The sequence below is a fragment of the Zeus faber genome, assembly GCF_960531495.2.
Source record: "Zeus faber genome assembly, chromosome: 16".
NCBI classification, from domain to species: domain Eukaryota; kingdom Metazoa; phylum Chordata; class Actinopteri; order Zeiformes; family Zeidae; genus Zeus; species Zeus faber.
The window spans coordinates 5,460,834-5,477,718 of NC_137202.1; the positions used below are offsets into that span (position 1 = coordinate 5,460,834).

A 16,885-nucleotide genomic window follows, 5' to 3' on the forward strand; every position below is an offset into this window, starting at 1 on the left:
GCAAGACACGTTCAGAAAGTCATCTGCATTCATTTACAAAATGACAGCTACAAATTATTTTGACAGACTGTGTTTAAGATGAGGTTTTATTATAGATTCTGCTAAAGTGAATTTGTCCCTTCTGCCGGAGCTAGACGAACCCCAGCTCCATGTGATCCATCTTACACGGTTTCAAGACAAATAAAACCAATTAGATTGTCAGTAGAATCTAGAGATGATATAATAGAGATAAACACTAGAAAAAATTAACTTTTCTTTTAATGACAAAGATAAATGTTTTGGTCTCAGGCAAACCCCTGTCTGACTTTGTGGCAGCAGGAAAACCAGATGAAATCTAGGCCGAGTAAATAGTGTGACTTGAGATTTGGCTGAGAAAACAACTTTGGATGCGCATATGAGCCATAGAACTGCAACTGACAGAACGTGCACTGTCGCGCGACACGAACGACTTCTCTGTAAAGGCATATCATGGAGACATTTTAACCGTTCACGATCAAATATAGTTATATCACCCACCCCTATTGAGGCTATCACTTCTTAAAAAAGACATTTAATTAATCATTTTATTTGAGGACCCCCTATCACCTCTTGAAAGACCCCCCTTGGCATCCCAGGACCCCACGTTGAGAACCACTGACCATTCTGGGAGAGAAACCGTTGACTGAAAACACAAGGGGGTTCGGCGTCAGACACTAAAGTGCAGGCTATGCATATTTAAAGACGGATTCAGCCCTTTGGACTCTCTTTTCAAACACAATTAAGCATTTAATATGTTGAATACAACCTGATACAGCCGTGTGATTAACAGCTACAAGGGCATGGTATAAGATGATACACTTTCCAATGCAATTAACATCTCTTGGGGTATCATCTGTGTGTGCAATTGCTGGTATAGCTGAGCTATCATATCACTTCTCCTGGCTGCTTGAAAGGTGCGGTGGGGGGGTGAGATCCAAGCCCTGCAGTTTTCATACACACCGACCAGCCACAACATTAAAACCACCTGCCTAATATTGTGTTCGTTCCCCTCGTGCCGCCAAAACAGCTGACCCACCTAAAAATGTTTAGGTAGATGGTACGTGTAAAATTAACATCCACATAAATGCCAGGACCCAAGGTTTCCTAGCGGAACATCAGCTACAACATTAAAACCACTGACATGTGAAGTGAATAACATGGATCATCTCGTCCCAATGGGCACCGGTCGAGGGGTGGGATATATTAGGCAGCAAGTGAACAGTCAGTTCTTGAAGTTGATGTGTTGGAAGCAGGAAAAATGGGCAAGCGTAAGGATCTGAGCCACTTTGACCAGGACCAAATAGTGATGGCTCAGATATTGGGGGGTGTTGCCGGTAGGATGTGGTAAGTACCTACCAAAAGTGTTCCAAGGAAGGAAAACCGGTGAATAAGCGACAGGATCATGGGTGCACATGGGCTCATTGATGCATGTGGGAAGCGAAGTCTAGCTTGTCTGCTCCGATCCCAGAGAAGAGCTGCTGTAGCACAAATTGCTGAAAAAGTTAATGCTGCTATGATAGAAAGGTGTCACAACTCACAGTGTATCACCGCTTGCTGTGTATGGAGCTGCGTAGCCACAGACCAGTCCCCAGAGTAACCCCTGTCCACCACCGAAAGCACCTATGATGGACATGTGAGCGTCAGAACTGGACCATGGAGCAATGGAAGAAGGTGTCCTGGTCACAGTAGCTCTTCTCTGGGATCGGACCAGACGGGCTAGACTTTGCTCCCCACGTGCATCAATGAGCCATGGCCGCCCATGATCCTGTCGCAGGTTCACCAGTTGTTCTTCCTTGGACTACTTTTGGGAGGTACTAACCACTGCATACTGGGAACACCCCACAAGACCTGCTGTTTTGGAGAAGCTCTGACCCAGTCGTCTAGCCATCACTATTTGGTCCTTGTCAAAGTTGCTCAGATGCTTACTCTTGTCCATTTTTCTGAACTGACTGTTTACTTGCTGCCTAATAAATCCCACCCCTTGACAGGTGCCACTGGAACAAGATGATCAATGTTATTCACTTCATATGCAAAAGGTAGCGCACACACACACACACACACACACACACACACACACACACACACACACACGCACACGCACACGCACACGCACACGCACACGCGCTGGTGTTGGCAGGTCAGGATAAAAACTGATGTCACTCAAAAGGAAAGAGGAAAAAGGACTAAGAAAAGGAGAGCGAGAAGGATTCACAGTTCCATTTCTGATGCTTGTCCCTTGCCCATCCTATTCCATCGCCATTGCAGTCCATGTGAGGACAGCACCACCTAGCCCGCCGAGGTGGCAGCAACGTTTGATGATTTCATCAGAGACCAAGAGACTTCTTCTCCGTTTCAGACACTTGAACCCAATGCCCACCCTCTTATCCTTCGCACAGAGGCTGGATTTTTGGAATGGAAAGGCAAGACGAGGAAGCTTATAAATACAGAAGATGCTCTACTAGGGTGGACAGCGGTTGCAAGTTAAAAAGTAAAAGAAGGTGACTTGGACTCACAGCGATCAGTCTGTCCCCAACGGTCAGAGAGCCCTCCCTGGCGGCTGGACTGCCCTGGACCACGGCAGTGACAAACACTCCACCCTCCAGACCGATACCACTGTCTGGGATGCAGAAGTGGATGTGGATTATTTATATATATATTTTTTTTTTTAAATAAACAAAAAAAACAAAAAAAAACATGAAAGTGATTTGCTGATTAAAACTGCAAATCTCACAAAAACTCAAATATATATTTATGAGGTTTTATACATAATTATATATAATGTATATTACATTGCCTGGTAAAATTAATTTGCTGTGATTTTCTTTTCAATTTCTTAGCATTTTGTAAAATATTTATTTCATACACACACCGCACGCACACATATGTAATGTTAAAAAGATATACATATACATGTAAAAAATAACGTTTATGACGCCCTGCAATTCCCTTATGCACACCTAGCGGGCCAGGTTTGGGAACCCCTGGTATAGGGAGATGGACATGAATAAAGGGAGTATATCAATCTGTATGGTTTGGTTTTCGAGGCTGCTAAGCATCACTAAGACGTGACATTCGGCGCTACCTTTGTGCCCCATCAGGTTGATGTGGACGGGCGTGACCAGGCGTCCTCCCAGGGACTTCCTCCGTCGCACTACCATGTTGATCAGGCCTCCACCATTCAGCACCACCTTCACCACCTGCTTCCTGTCCTTGTTGCTCAGGTCCACGTCGTTGATCTTCAGCAACCAATCATTCACTCTGGGGGAGCAGGAGAGATGGTGTGTGAGGGGTGCTGTGAGTCTGTGACACTATGACGTGTAGCGCCCTCTAGAGGCTCACCTCAACCTTCCATCTGCGATACTTCCTTTGTCCACCCGTGTCACGAATATCCCACAGTCGCCTGGCAAATATGGATCATTTACCCCCTCTGCAATATCAAAACCAAGCGCCTTCAAATCCATGTCATCCTGTTGAGGAGTTAAACATCAAATATATCAAATTAACATTTAGATGCTGAACTTCAAAATACGTTTATTATTTTCCCTGGAAATTCTATGAATATTTGTCATCTTCCGCGCCAGCCTCACCCTGTCCTTCTCAAACTCCACCACCTCCGTCTCCCACTCCAGGGAATCTGTGTCGATCGCCGAGTCGTGGGAGCTGTGGGCCATGAGCTGACAGAACCGGGCCTCGTTCTCCAGCTGGCTCTCCATCTTCTCCCTGGAGACAGGACGACATTGGACATAGGGTCAAAAAGGTTGTTCACTTAAGCATAGATGGGCTCTGCAACAAAAAACAAGACATCTTGGCAAAGAGAGATTAAAACCAGGGTGTTAGATAGGCAGGGCCGGCCCGTGCTTTTATGTGGCCCTAAACCAGTCATATTTTCCCCACAATGAAAATACATCTAAAATAACAACACACAATGTTACCCACAATGCCCCATCGTTTCCATGGCGGAGGCATAGAGGAGCGAGCAACACTGAAAATCACACTCATCATGTGGCCCCTACACAGATTGTGTGCCCCGCCATAGTGGCTGTGGCCCTAAACAACCGCAAAGAATGTGCCTGTATTTCTTACAGGACAGAGGCATGTATTAGGTAGAAACTGTTATTATAACATTTTCCTTTAGGTCACGTAGTGAGCTAAGAGAGTATGAAGGTACGTTTCAGCTGCAGTGGTAGGTTTAGGAATTTATAACAAATCTTGAAGCAGAAGAACCTGACTAAGATAAATATAATTTGTTAAAATGTTTGTTGAAATTAAAACCTCATAAATTCAAACATTAAAACTACTGAATGACTTATAAAAAGGCCCAATAAATCTAAAACTGCATTTAAGACATTTTTCTTGACTTTTTAAGGATCTGCAGACGCCCCAATCACAACCCCCAACATTACTAAATTCTAAAGAGATGCAGCAGTTCACCAATCTGACCAGCAGAAGGAGCTTTGAAACCTACATACTCCAGAACTAATTAGGGGAGGTCCAGAGGGTGTGACAGGCAGAAATACATAAGTGTGCCGTTTGTTGTGTCGAAAACACTGGCGCTTTTTGGGATTACACTTTTAATCCGCGCACGCTGAAATGGTGCCAGGCAAACAACTGCGCACTACAATGTCCACCAAGACCAAGAAGCGGAGCTTATGTCCGATCACTCCGTGAAAAGAGCAGCTTACGGAGACAAAGCAGGAGGACACACAGAGTTTGGCTCGGCAGAGGAAATGCACTTCGAGCTCTCCCTCCCACCAACACGGGAGGATTTTCTCCTCAGTGAGCTCCTGCTGCTCCCGTACCCCGTACTTACTGAAGAGTATACAGTTCCGCAGACTTTTCACTTTTACTCAACGACATTTCGAAGCAAATATCTATACTTTTTCCTCCACTACATTTCTAGCATCGCTTAAGTTGTTAAAATAATCGTGATTTATATTTATATACAGTATATAGCTGTATCAAAAGTGAGCGAAAGCAAATTAAAAAATAAAAAGGTTTAGGATTAGCCATCAGGGATTCATTAGGTTCATAGCTTTGTAAATAATAAGGACACCCATAGTATTGCATTATAAATTATAATCAGAATCTTCATAAGCATCATCTGCAGAAAAAGGTACAGAAGCACTTCATGCCGTATTCTATATAAAGGGCATTGGATATGACAAGTACTTTTTACTTTTAATAAATTCAAGAGAACATACTTGCATACCTTTGTAGAAATATCAATGTCACTTCTACTAGCATCATTTTGCATCAGGGTTTTTGTACTTCTACTTCAGTGAAAGCTCTAAGTACCACCACTGTCTCCTAAATGAGTGGATGGCCTCAGACTCACTTTAGCTCTTTGAGTTCCCGCAACGCGTCATTCTTCTGCTTCCTGGTATCGTCCAGATTTCGCAGGGCGTCGGCCAGGTCGCTGACGGCGCGGTCCCTCTCCCTCCGCAGATTATCACAAAGCGTCCTGGGGAAAGGGAAGAGGAATCGGAGGAGAGGTTTTCAGGCAGACAGACGCTGAAGCTGGGTAACTCCGCCTCAGAATCTCGGACGCTTCTCGGGATGAGTCCAAACTGACCGCACGCTCTCCCTCTCTGCGACAATCTTGTCCCGCTCCTGGAAGGCCCAGTCCCGTCGGCACTTGGCCACCTCAGCCTCCTGCGTGGCCTCCTTCAGCTCCTGGGACATGGCCTCGTACTGCTTCCTCAGCATCTCGATCTCCTTGTTGGCTCGCTCCATGTCCAGAGTGGCCGAGTCTTGTTTCTGACGAGGAGAGACGGGCATAAAGCTTCCCCTTAGGGCTTGTAAATTTAATCATCTAAAATTGATATTGTCTGGGATTTTTGGTGATCGTAATATCGTTGTGGTGTGGAGATGGGATGGTTTGCGCAGCCACACCTGACCTGGATGTAGGTGATTGGGTCAGGGTGGCTGCATACCAGTTGCTCATTGGTTGGGCTAACGAGCAGCAGGTTAAAACCCCCATCTTCACACTCACTCAGGATAGGAGCCCTGTCATGACATGTTCCATCTGCTCCTGGCTAAAACCACCTAGCCTCTCCTCTACAATAAACTGATGTCTACAACCCATTTTCATCTGTGTCTCTGTGCCAGAGGGCCCTGAAAACGCCACTTGGGTGGCATGTGGTAGGCAGAACTGCCACAATCGTGATAGAGTTTAATGTCTAAGGCTGTATAACAGTAATGCATGCAATTTCCTGAACTTCCTAGACTGTTCTAGACATTCGAATCACCTGCTTCTACCTACCTGGCTGTGATATCCACATTACTAATGATTATTCCTTAAACATTTATTGTGTGTAAATATTTTGTGAATATCTATATATATCCATCCCTAAGGATAGTGAAATAATCTATAGCCGCATTGATTAAAAAAATAAAATTAAAAAAATTCTGTCACACCCTGTTCAGCACCCAGCCCTACTTCCCTTTGTTCCAGCAGTTCAATAGTTTTAGATGCTACTGGGGTCAGGAAAAACCTCACAATTCCTTTCAGGGTGGCATCTCAATGCACCACCACACCAAAGCTCCGTGAAAGGGCCATAATACAGTGGACTTATAAAGGTTCATAGACGCTGCGACTTCAGCTGATTGGATGCGATAAGCTCTTTACAACCTTATCATTATAACCTGTGACTCTCTGCCATATTGAAGACACGTCTGTGTGTTTGTTTATCTGAGCGCTCCCAGGGGAGGGGAAATGCATCCACCCGGTGAAATGATAAACTAGACATTGTGTGTGACTGCGGGTGATGGATAATCTCTTTGGCTGCCGGGTATCTGCAGGTATCAGCAACTTCTATTCAAGACCTTTTTAAAAAGCCATTTTGAGCTCAATTTAAGACTATTTTTGGGAGCGAAGGTTAAACAGATTCTTTGCTTCAAGTCTGAAATACAGTCATATCAGCAGCATGCTCATTTTCACTGATGTGAAATAATAACTGTGGGTACAATTTTTTTATTTGTTATTTAACCTTTATTTAACTGGGGTAGCCACATTGAGATTATCTTTTTTTTTTTAATTTATCGACATTAAAACTGAAAAATATCCACAACCCAAAATCAATTAGGAATATGAGTGTTCGTATTGAAACAGGTCTTTAAACACAACTGTGTGTTTAAAATGTGAAACTGAAATTAAATACTCAAATTTTAGGTATTACTGTATTTATTCCATGATGATTATCCATGATCTTTGATCCATGAACATTTATGAATGAACTAAATTAACTAAAATTTTACATTTTTACACTCCTCCAACAAATCTCACGTTAGAAATTTCAGGACCCCTCCCCCCCCGACATCATTGAAGGCCTTCATTTTTAGTGATTTCTTTTCATACTTAACACTTGGAAGGTTTTTTGGAGCATTTGGAGGTTACCTGTCTGGCCTGGTAGTACTCCCGCAGCAGCTGGTCCCTCTGGATGATGGCCTCCGTCCTCTCCTTGCGGGCCACGTCCCGCTCCTCGCGCACCATCTCGATGTCCTTGCAGGCCTGGCTCAGCTCCTTCTGGGCCTCCGCCTTGTCCTTCACCTCGTGGCAGTACTTCTCCAGCAGCTCGTTCCGCTCGCAGATGGCTCGGTCGCGGTCAACCAGCGACGAGTTCAACTCCTGCAACGCCGTGGAAAAAGGAGTTAACAGGGGAGGGGACAAGGTTGGTACAGGAGTAACATGACTTGAGGGACATAGACCTGGTCCATGGGATTTGACATGATATACGTTGTGACGTCGATCCATGAGTGATAATCGTTCTAGTAGGGCTGGCCAATATTGCCAAAAAAATAATAATATTTTGACAATATTTTGAATATTGTTGCTTTCATATGATATTTAAAATCAGAATCAGAATCAGAAATACTTTAATAATCCCAGGGGGAAATTACTTAAAGACAAGAAATATTTGGATAGAATCATTTGAAATTTATATTTTAATTTCATTAGTTCTGTTTTGTATGTTTGTATATTCTTTAATTTCATCATTGTATATGCTGTTAATTTTTGGACTAGTCTTAGTTTGGATATTATTACTATGAGATAAAGGTGTAGCAATGTTGCAATCAGTGGCATGAGTGAGGGAGGGGGCAGAAATATATTATAAAATTCTATTACCATTTGGGAAAAAAAACACTGACGAGACTAGCCTTCCAGCCGAAAAGACTATCAAAAAATAAAGAAATTTGGATATTTTGACGAAGCAGAGGCATTGATTACAATAGCTAAGAACAGTCTATGAAGTTCAGTAAACCGCATTCATTTACTATTAACATATAATTACATCACAATATTGCAAACTAAAATCCCAGACGATATCAAATCACATATGACTACATAAATATATATAATTATATAGATATTGCCCAGCACTACATTCTTGCCTGGGTAAAATAATTAATAGACACATGCAACACTACTTGACAGTTTCATGGATGATGAAATGTTGTAAAATGTCATAAAATATACATATAAAATTCACCAGGAATCACATGGTCGCTGTGCTGCAAATCAAATGCCGTCTACATCAGTCTGCCTTCGTCTGTCTACTGGATGTTGTGGAACAGACTTGAAAAGAAGGGGCTTGGCTATTTTAGTACAATGTCCTGGTTCAAAACAGACTTTGATGCATTGACTGAGTGGACTGCATTAGCGATGCTTCTTTATGAACAAACTGAATAACTTGATAGAGGGTCCTGACACTGACGTAAGCCGCTCCCAGAGGAGATGGTTTGCCCTGATTAGGATGGATTTGCCTTGACGGATGTGGATGTGGAATAAAATCTTCGACATCTGTCTGGTGAAATATTTTCATCTCCTAGCTTCCTAAATGAGGCACGATCCATTTGTCAATATAAAGAGTGATGTCCAAGCCCAGTGAATTCGCCTTCCTGTTGGAAAAAACTTCCAGAAGATCACAGCTCGATCCAACAATCACTAGTCCTAAATCCAGGCTCAAAACGTTTGCAACTTCTTTCGGTGAATAACAATCATGAGAATAATCAGCCGGTTTTAAACTGCATCTTAACCTTTTATCCATTTTTATCCATCGAGTTTGTTTTAACCCCCTAAAAACAAACTTTATTCCTAAGTGTGTAAGAAATGGTCCATTTGAGTTTCTATTTTACTTCACTATTGTTTTGAAACTATATTTTGATTTCTTAAATTCTTCACTTCTATACAATGCCCTTTGTCCTACATAGAGCCCGTTGATCTGCCCTTATGAAATGTGCTACTATATGCCGAACGACTGAAAAGATTATTTTATTTCACAGTGAATGAAGGGGCGTGCCAGCTTGGACAGGACATACTCCCACAAACTCCCACAAAAGCGTCAAAGCTTTGGTGTTATAACCAGTGATGAAGCATGTCATCCTGGTCCTATAATCCTTGAGGCATACTATGAGCATACTATACTACACTTCATAGTTATTTGGCCTACTATATAGTGTGCTAGTATGGTGTTTGGGGTGTTAGGGTTGGATACCTGTCTGAGCGCCTCCACCTCCTCGCTGGCCACCACCCGCTCTGAGGAGGTGTTTTTCAGGCGAGCCTCAGCAGCCTCCAGCTCTGTCTGAAGCTTGTCCAGCTCCTTGATCACCTGGTCCCTCTCACTCATGATGAGCCGGTACTCGTTGAACACCGAATCCCGCTCCTCCTTGTACTTCTCACAGTCCTTCGCCGCCTTCAGCTGGAAGTTCTTATAGCGCGTCACCTCCGACTGCAGCCTCTCCATCTCCCGCTGGAGCTCCTTGTTCTGAGCCGACGACTTGCTCAGCTCCTGCTGCACCGAATCAAACCTGCAGGGGCAGACGTTTTTTATGAGACACCCGCAGGAAATGGCAGCGTGATAGGTCGCCGCGTGGTGTGTAGCTCGGCTCCGTAGCAGCTGTGTTCTTGTCTTTTTAATGAGTTTGAGTGTGTCCCATCACTCTGCTGCACTTAATCAAACGACAGAGGAGGGACTACAGTAAAAATATTTACTGCAGGCTCATATAAATGATGTGTGCCCGCAGTGGACTGATCCAGATATCAGACCAATAATGGACTAACATAGGGTGTTGTTACCACATATCACAATGTCCGAATGACCTATTGTATATCCAGGACAAAGTCATTTGAAACTCGTAATATATTGGAGAATCTTAACTTTATTTTCTGTTTTTGACACAGAAGCATGTTCGATATGATAAATGGGTAAAAATGGATTATATGTCATTTATATGTCATATTATATTATTATCATGTTCATATTATTATCATCATGTATATAATGATCCCCATACAACAGTCTAAATCTACGCTGTTAATTAAAAGTAATGGGTCAGATGGGTTTAAAGTTTAGGACATGACAAAAGTGGTTGCCAAGGTGGCAAGGATGCATCAGCTTTTGGTTGTCAAGAATAAAGAAAATCGTTGCTGAATTTTTATGATTTTATAATTGAGTGATAATGATCCTATATGATAATAACCCATATTTCAATATTAACAAAGTAATACCAAGAAAGGGGAAATATTATTAGCATAAACCATTTTTTGTTTTTTAACAGTGCATTGATCAATTTCGTAATTTGTTAAAAGTAGAGTTTTGCTAGGATAGCCTGATTTGCAGCATTCATACTCGGCCGTATCCACTGGTGTTAAGCCATATTTGACTTGAGTAAATCAATTTTGTTTCTAAACAGACAGGAGGCACACCATGCTTATTTTTCTAGTGGTCGACAACTAGACCGCACAAGATGGTTGAATGCGCCGAATCTGGTTGCCCAGGTCAGTTATTGTATTGACATTACTGGAAGACGACAGTGTGTGTTGCTTCCACTCACCTCCTCATGGAGGTGGAGTACTGCTGCTGAAAGTGCATGGCCGAGTCTCGCTGTTTGAGCAGCATGTCCAGCTGCTTCTGCAGCCGCCGGTTCTCCTCCTCCGCCTGCTCCAGGCGGCTCAGGTCGGTGTTGTGGTTGGCTACCTTCTCGCTGTAGCGCTTGCTCAGGGCGTCATACTCTTTCTTCATGCCCTCCAGCTTGTCCATGGCCGTGTCATACAGCTTGTTCAGCACTTCTGACGAACCCTTCTCCCTCATTACCTAGTGGGGAACAAACGGGGTATAAACAGTTAGTTTGGACATTCAAAATACATATAAATACATTACTCACTCAGTACACAATCAGTAGCATTTGCGGTTCTACCTCTTTCTTTGGCCTTTGCAACATTTGAAATACTATTTGTCACATATTATACCCAGTGTTTAAAAATGTTATTCTTAAATTTTCTTTACTTTTTACTTGTTTACAGTCAAATTCCTTGTTTATTTAAGCATACTTGGCCGATAAAGCCTGATCGTCATTCCGATTCTCAATCAATAATATTGTCAATGACATTCATTTCAGACACTGGAATACAGTATCACTGGTATTGTTTGGTGTGAATTTGTTCTTCCACTATACAAGCAGCAGATGGCATCAATGGGCAGGTCCAAGTAGGATTCAGACAGATGGCGGCAAATCTAGCACTAACACATGATAAAATTAGATTTTCTAAAACTAGAGTTCAGGACATCTCGAAACATCAGTAAAGAGACCACGGATGAGCAGAAGAATTGGTTCAGTATTATGTCTGTATTCTCAGTTTAATGAGGCTATATACACACCGATCAGCAACAACATTAAAACCACCACTAATAAGCACTAATATTGTAGCTCCCCCTCATGCCGCCAAAACAGCTCTGACACGTTGAGGCATGGACTCCACAAGACCTCTGAAGGTGTCCTGTGGTATCTGGCACCAAGACGTAAGCAGCAAATCCTTTTAGTCCTGGAAGTTGTGAGGTGGGGCCCCCATGGATCGGGATTGTTGTTCCAGCACCTCCCACAGATGGTCAATTGGATCGGACCCTAACCCCACCCATCCACATGATGTAGAAGAAAACGTGATTCGTTGAACCAGGCCACCTTCTTCCAATGCTCCATTGTCTAGTTCTGATGCTCACGAGCCCATTGTAGGCGCTTTTGGTGGTGGACAGGGGTCAGCATGGGCTCTCTGTCCTGGCACCACAAGACCTGCCATTTTAGAGATGCTCTGACCCAGCCGTCTTCCATTGGAATGAGATGAGCAATGTTATTCAATGTGTGGCTGACAGATATTGTACATATACCGATCAGCCACAACATTAAAACCACTGAAAGGTGAAGTGAATAATATTGCTCATCTCCTTACAATGGCACCTGTCAAGAGGTGGGATATATTAGACAACAACTGAACAGTCAGTTCTTGAAGTTGATTTGTTGGAAGCAGGAAAAATGCGCAAGCGTAAGGATCTGAGCAACTTTGACAAGGGCCAAGTTGTGATTGCTAGATGACTGGGTCAAAGCTTCTCCAAAACAGCAGGTCTTGTGGGTCGTTCCCGGTATGCAGTGGTTAGTACCTACCAAAATAAGTTCAAGGAAGGACAAATGGTGATGGGTGCCCAAGGCTCATTGATGCACGTGGGGAGCGTCAATGAGCCCGTCTGGTCCGATCCCACAGAAGAGCTACTGTAGCACAAATTAATGAAAAAGTTAATGCTGCTATGATAGAAAGGTGTCAGAACACACAGTGCATCACAGCTTGCTGTGTATGGGGCTGCGTAGCCACAGACAGGTCAGAGTGCCCATGCTGACCCCTGTCCACTGCTGAAAGCACCTAAGCATCAGAACTGGACCATGGAGCAATGGAAGAAGGTGGCCTGGTCTGATGAATCATGTTTTCTTCTACATCATGTGGATGGGTGGGGTTAGGGTCCGATCCAATGGAGCATCTGTGGGATGTGCTGGAACAACAAACCCGATCCATGGGGGGCCCACCTCACAACTTCCAGGACTAAAAGGATCTGCTGCTTACATCTTGGTGCCAGACACCACAGCTCGAGCCGCAGCTTGTTCACAGGACAGGGAGGGTTCTAATAATTTAAAGAAAAAGTTTGCTTCGATTCAATGAAATATGATATATTTTACAATATTTCCACTTGATTTGTCCACTTGAGAGGGAAGAACAGGATAGTAGACCGGCAGTTTGTGAGAAGCACCGGTTCGCTCTGATAAATAAAGACTGTTTCTTCTTCTTCTTTCTTCGCACCGGTACCCACTTCATAAGAGTAGTTAACGTGATGGATATGATTTGGATTGTGATATCAAAAATAAGATCATAATGTTAAACGGAACAGCTGTGCTATGATGACTAGAATTAGGAAAAAAGTCAGATTAGAGAAGAATGTATAGAGCGGACACGGACGTGGGAGGCGGAGGAGAAGAGATGCACTTGAAGTAGTTTTGAAAAGTTCCTCGGATGTTCCAGCTCACTGAAAAGAACCAGCTCTTACGGCTCCCATGTATTTCTGTAATCTGTGAAATTGTATAAAATATTGTTCATATTTATTCCACTCCAAAAAAGATTTTATTTATAACAATTTAATGCGACTGGACTCAAAGTTACTCATTGAGCAACTGACTTTACAAATTAAGACTCAACAAATGCATATGTTTAAATCGAAAATCAAAAATCGAATGGAATCATGACCTTAAAATCAAATCGTGACCCCCCGGGGGAACTCATCTGACCCATACTGTAGTGCATTTGTGCTGGTGTGTGTTCACATCTCCGTGCCCTTTGCACATGCCAAAGTCCTTGCCCTGGACGCATGGCCTTTTCAGAAGTGCTCTGTGTGCATCTCCGTGTGCTTGGCTGGCCTTGCCATGCCAGGCAGTAATGCAGCGTTCCCACAGGACAAGGAGCGAGACAACGCGGCAGAGGGCAGAGAAACCCAATACAGGTCACAGCCTCCCCCAACACCCACGCTGCCAAACAACAGCTTGTACCACGGCTTTCTCCGCACACACAACAAGCCAAGTATACTCCATTGAGATGCCTTAGGGAAGGTTCAGCCTACTGTAGATTGGAGAAGTACAATACCGGTGCAAAAGATGCAGGTCACACGATTGATGTGGGGCAAAGTAAAAAAATAAAATAAAATTTATAGGAACCACGACCATTCCTGCGCTCAGTGACGAGTAAGACTACATGCTGATGGAGAAAGCACGGAGACCTGTGGTACCTTCGTAGCACACTGATATTTCTACTGCAGTATATACTGTAAGTATTTGCACTTATATGGACTTAAAGTAGTAAAAATACTTGATGCCATGATATAACAGAGCCTATAATTTGGCCTAAAGTGCGACTTCGCCAGACTGCTACAGGAGCTTGCTGTGATTGAAATGGTTCATTTGTATTGAGGGGAAAACGGACAGAGGTCTTCACGACACACTTCAATTGTCAATAGTCAGTAAGCCACCACAACCCAGCACCAAACTGAACGACAGCGTCATTTTCCCTTGGAGAAAACCCAGTCAGTGATGAAGTTAACAAACCGCAGGCATCAGTTCCGTCATGAGAAAGGACTCGACACCGGATAGTTCTGCATGGAGACAGCCGGCTACATGTAAGCGGAGTCACCACAACCACCGTACAGCTGAACAGGACAACAGCTTGGAGCCTTCACGGAATGTGTGTGAATCAGACACTGAGCATGAAGAAGAATCCAGGGCGCCCCTCGGTGCTCACAGACAGAAGGTTTAAGAAGCCTCGCACGGAAGACGAGCTGAGCGCCCCCCAATGGACCAAGTGGTTGAACCGGAGACATAAAATTGTTGGAGAACCGATCGGGGAAGAAACCTAAGGGGAGAAGAAATTCAAGCAAATCAGAACACGTTCACCTGTTGCTGCTGTAGCCGCAGGTCGGCCACCTCCTTCTGGTCTTCGCTGTGCAGCCTCTTGAGCTCCTCGCAGCTCTGCTTCAGATGGTTGTGCTCCCTGGCCAGCTGGATGTGGTCCCTCCTCAGCGTCTCCATCTCCTCCTTCAGCTGCGACTGCTCGCCCAGCACTCGGCTGTGGAGCATGCTGGGGGAGTGGGGTGTTGATGATATTAAGTCAAGATGAGCCTACAGTCCATTGAGGACATTATGATGGCGGAGTCCACGCTGGGGTTTTTAATTGCCCGCCAAAAGTGTCCGGAAGGATTACAGTTTGTCGAACAAGGGATAAAAATACTGCCATGTCTGTTTTCAACGCTTGCACAATTGGCTCGAGCATTTAATGATATATATCAGAGCATAATCTTATATGATGTACTGAAAATTATATATAAAGAAAAAATATATCATCAAAAAGGTGTGCGTGCCAACTCAATCTGAGCAAATTCCCAATGATACTGAACAGAAAAACGTATATAAATAAAATAAAGCCCCACTTAAATAAATAAAATGATGCCCATTATTATTGTACCACAATGGCAGACACAGTGCATCAAAGGCACACCCTCACTCACGTGCAGAATAGCAGATGTGAAATGAATATTTAACATTTTTAGTTCTACACTACACTACATTACATTTAGCAGACGCTTTTATCCAAAGCGACTTACAATTATTCAAACACCGACGGATGCAGCCATCAGGAGCAATTAGGGGTTAAGCGTCTTGCTCAAGGACACTACAGCATGCTGGCAGGAGGAGCCTGGGATCAAACCAGCAACCCTTAGATTACTAGACGACCAGCTCTACCTCCTGAGCTACCATTATTACTAAATTACTAAATTAATTTCTAAAAGTCAGGAATTGCCAGCAAAAGTGATTTTTGCATGATCTAACTAGCTTATCTAACTAGAGGTACTCCTCACTTAACGACTGAGTTCCATTCCTAGGACCAGGTCGTTGAGTGAATTGGTTGATAAGCGAGGACCTGTGGCATTTCACGGTAAGGGGGCGTGGCCATTGCCAACACTAGTGTAGTGAATACTGACAGACTGCGGGAACGAGACAGACTGAGAACGGTGATGAGATGTATACAGTGTATATAGTGTATGTAGTATATATCGTGTATACAGAATATATAGTGTATACAGAATATATAGTGAATATAGTGTATATAGGATATAAAGGGTGATACGTGATGGGATGCTTGACACTGAGAAGCCGCGCACACAGCGGTGTTGTACGCAGCGTACATAACAGACTGGTCAGAGAGCTGGTCGTCAGTCCGAACGGCCGTCAAACAGGTAGGTTGTTAAGTGAGGAGTACCTGTATTCTACTCTAACTCTCACGACAAAGGAAGAAATCTCTGTATGTCCTTCAATTATCTCGACAACTGTTCATCAGATCTACTTCACATTTGGCGGGTGTATTGCTGGGGACCCAAGGACATGCAGTGTCAAATTTGGTGCAATTTGGACACGAGACACATGTAGTATTAATAAACATTAAACGAACAGAGAGCTGCTCAGCTCAGCTGCTCAGCTCTATGCAGAAGCGGGGTGGGGCTTGAGGGCTCTGTGACTGAATCACTTAGGTCCGCAGACATAAAGTAAGGAATCGCCATCTGTCCTTTGATTATCTCGAACGGGCATTCTAATGTGTAAAAAAATAAAAGAGACAGAAAATGCATTGGAGGGTATTTTAGGCTATCTATTTTATTTACAGGCCGGTTGTAGACACGTGAATATTCAGATAACCCTTCGCGATTGCTCCCGTTCTGCCGTCATCTTACGTGCATATTGAGCAGCTTGAGACTAAACTCCACCAAATCAATTGCCTAAGAATTCAATTAAACTAATCCTGATTAGGAAACAACTCTGGAAATAGGTTTTCCAATCACATATGTAAGTTCTTAACAAGACAAGTCTTAAACAACGGGCTATTTTCAATTTGATTCTTTCCATTAGTGTAGTGTGTGAACTAAGGCCTATGTGCTATTTCATCATAGACCTCCCCCCCAGCATTTATTTTTATTATTTTTTTTTAAACCAGGCATGACTTCATAGGACCGTA

The 16,885-nt window shown here is 43.5% G+C and overlaps 1 protein-coding gene across 1 annotated transcript in view; it reads right to left on the reverse strand.

Moving 5' to 3' along the window:
- Nucleotides 1–16,885, reverse strand: part of dlg5a (discs, large homolog 5a) — a 59,168-nt gene that overhangs the window by 24,456 nt on the left and 17,827 nt on the right. The window contains exons 5-14 of the mRNA XM_080017120.1: nucleotides 14,776–14,959; nucleotides 10,852–11,111; nucleotides 9,513–9,825; nucleotides 7,415–7,645; nucleotides 5,591–5,775; nucleotides 5,354–5,479; nucleotides 3,606–3,738; nucleotides 3,358–3,485; nucleotides 3,101–3,276; nucleotides 2,532–2,635 (exon numbers count right to left, since the gene is read on the reverse strand). Of these exons, the coding sequence (XP_079873246.1) occupies nucleotides 2,532–2,635; nucleotides 3,101–3,276; nucleotides 3,358–3,485; nucleotides 3,606–3,738; nucleotides 5,354–5,479; nucleotides 5,591–5,775; nucleotides 7,415–7,645; nucleotides 9,513–9,825; nucleotides 10,852–11,111; nucleotides 14,776–14,959 (1,840 nt within the window). The remainder of the gene's footprint in view (nucleotides 1–2,531; nucleotides 2,636–3,100; nucleotides 3,277–3,357; nucleotides 3,486–3,605; nucleotides 3,739–5,353; nucleotides 5,480–5,590; nucleotides 5,776–7,414; nucleotides 7,646–9,512; nucleotides 9,826–10,851; nucleotides 11,112–14,775; nucleotides 14,960–16,885) is intronic.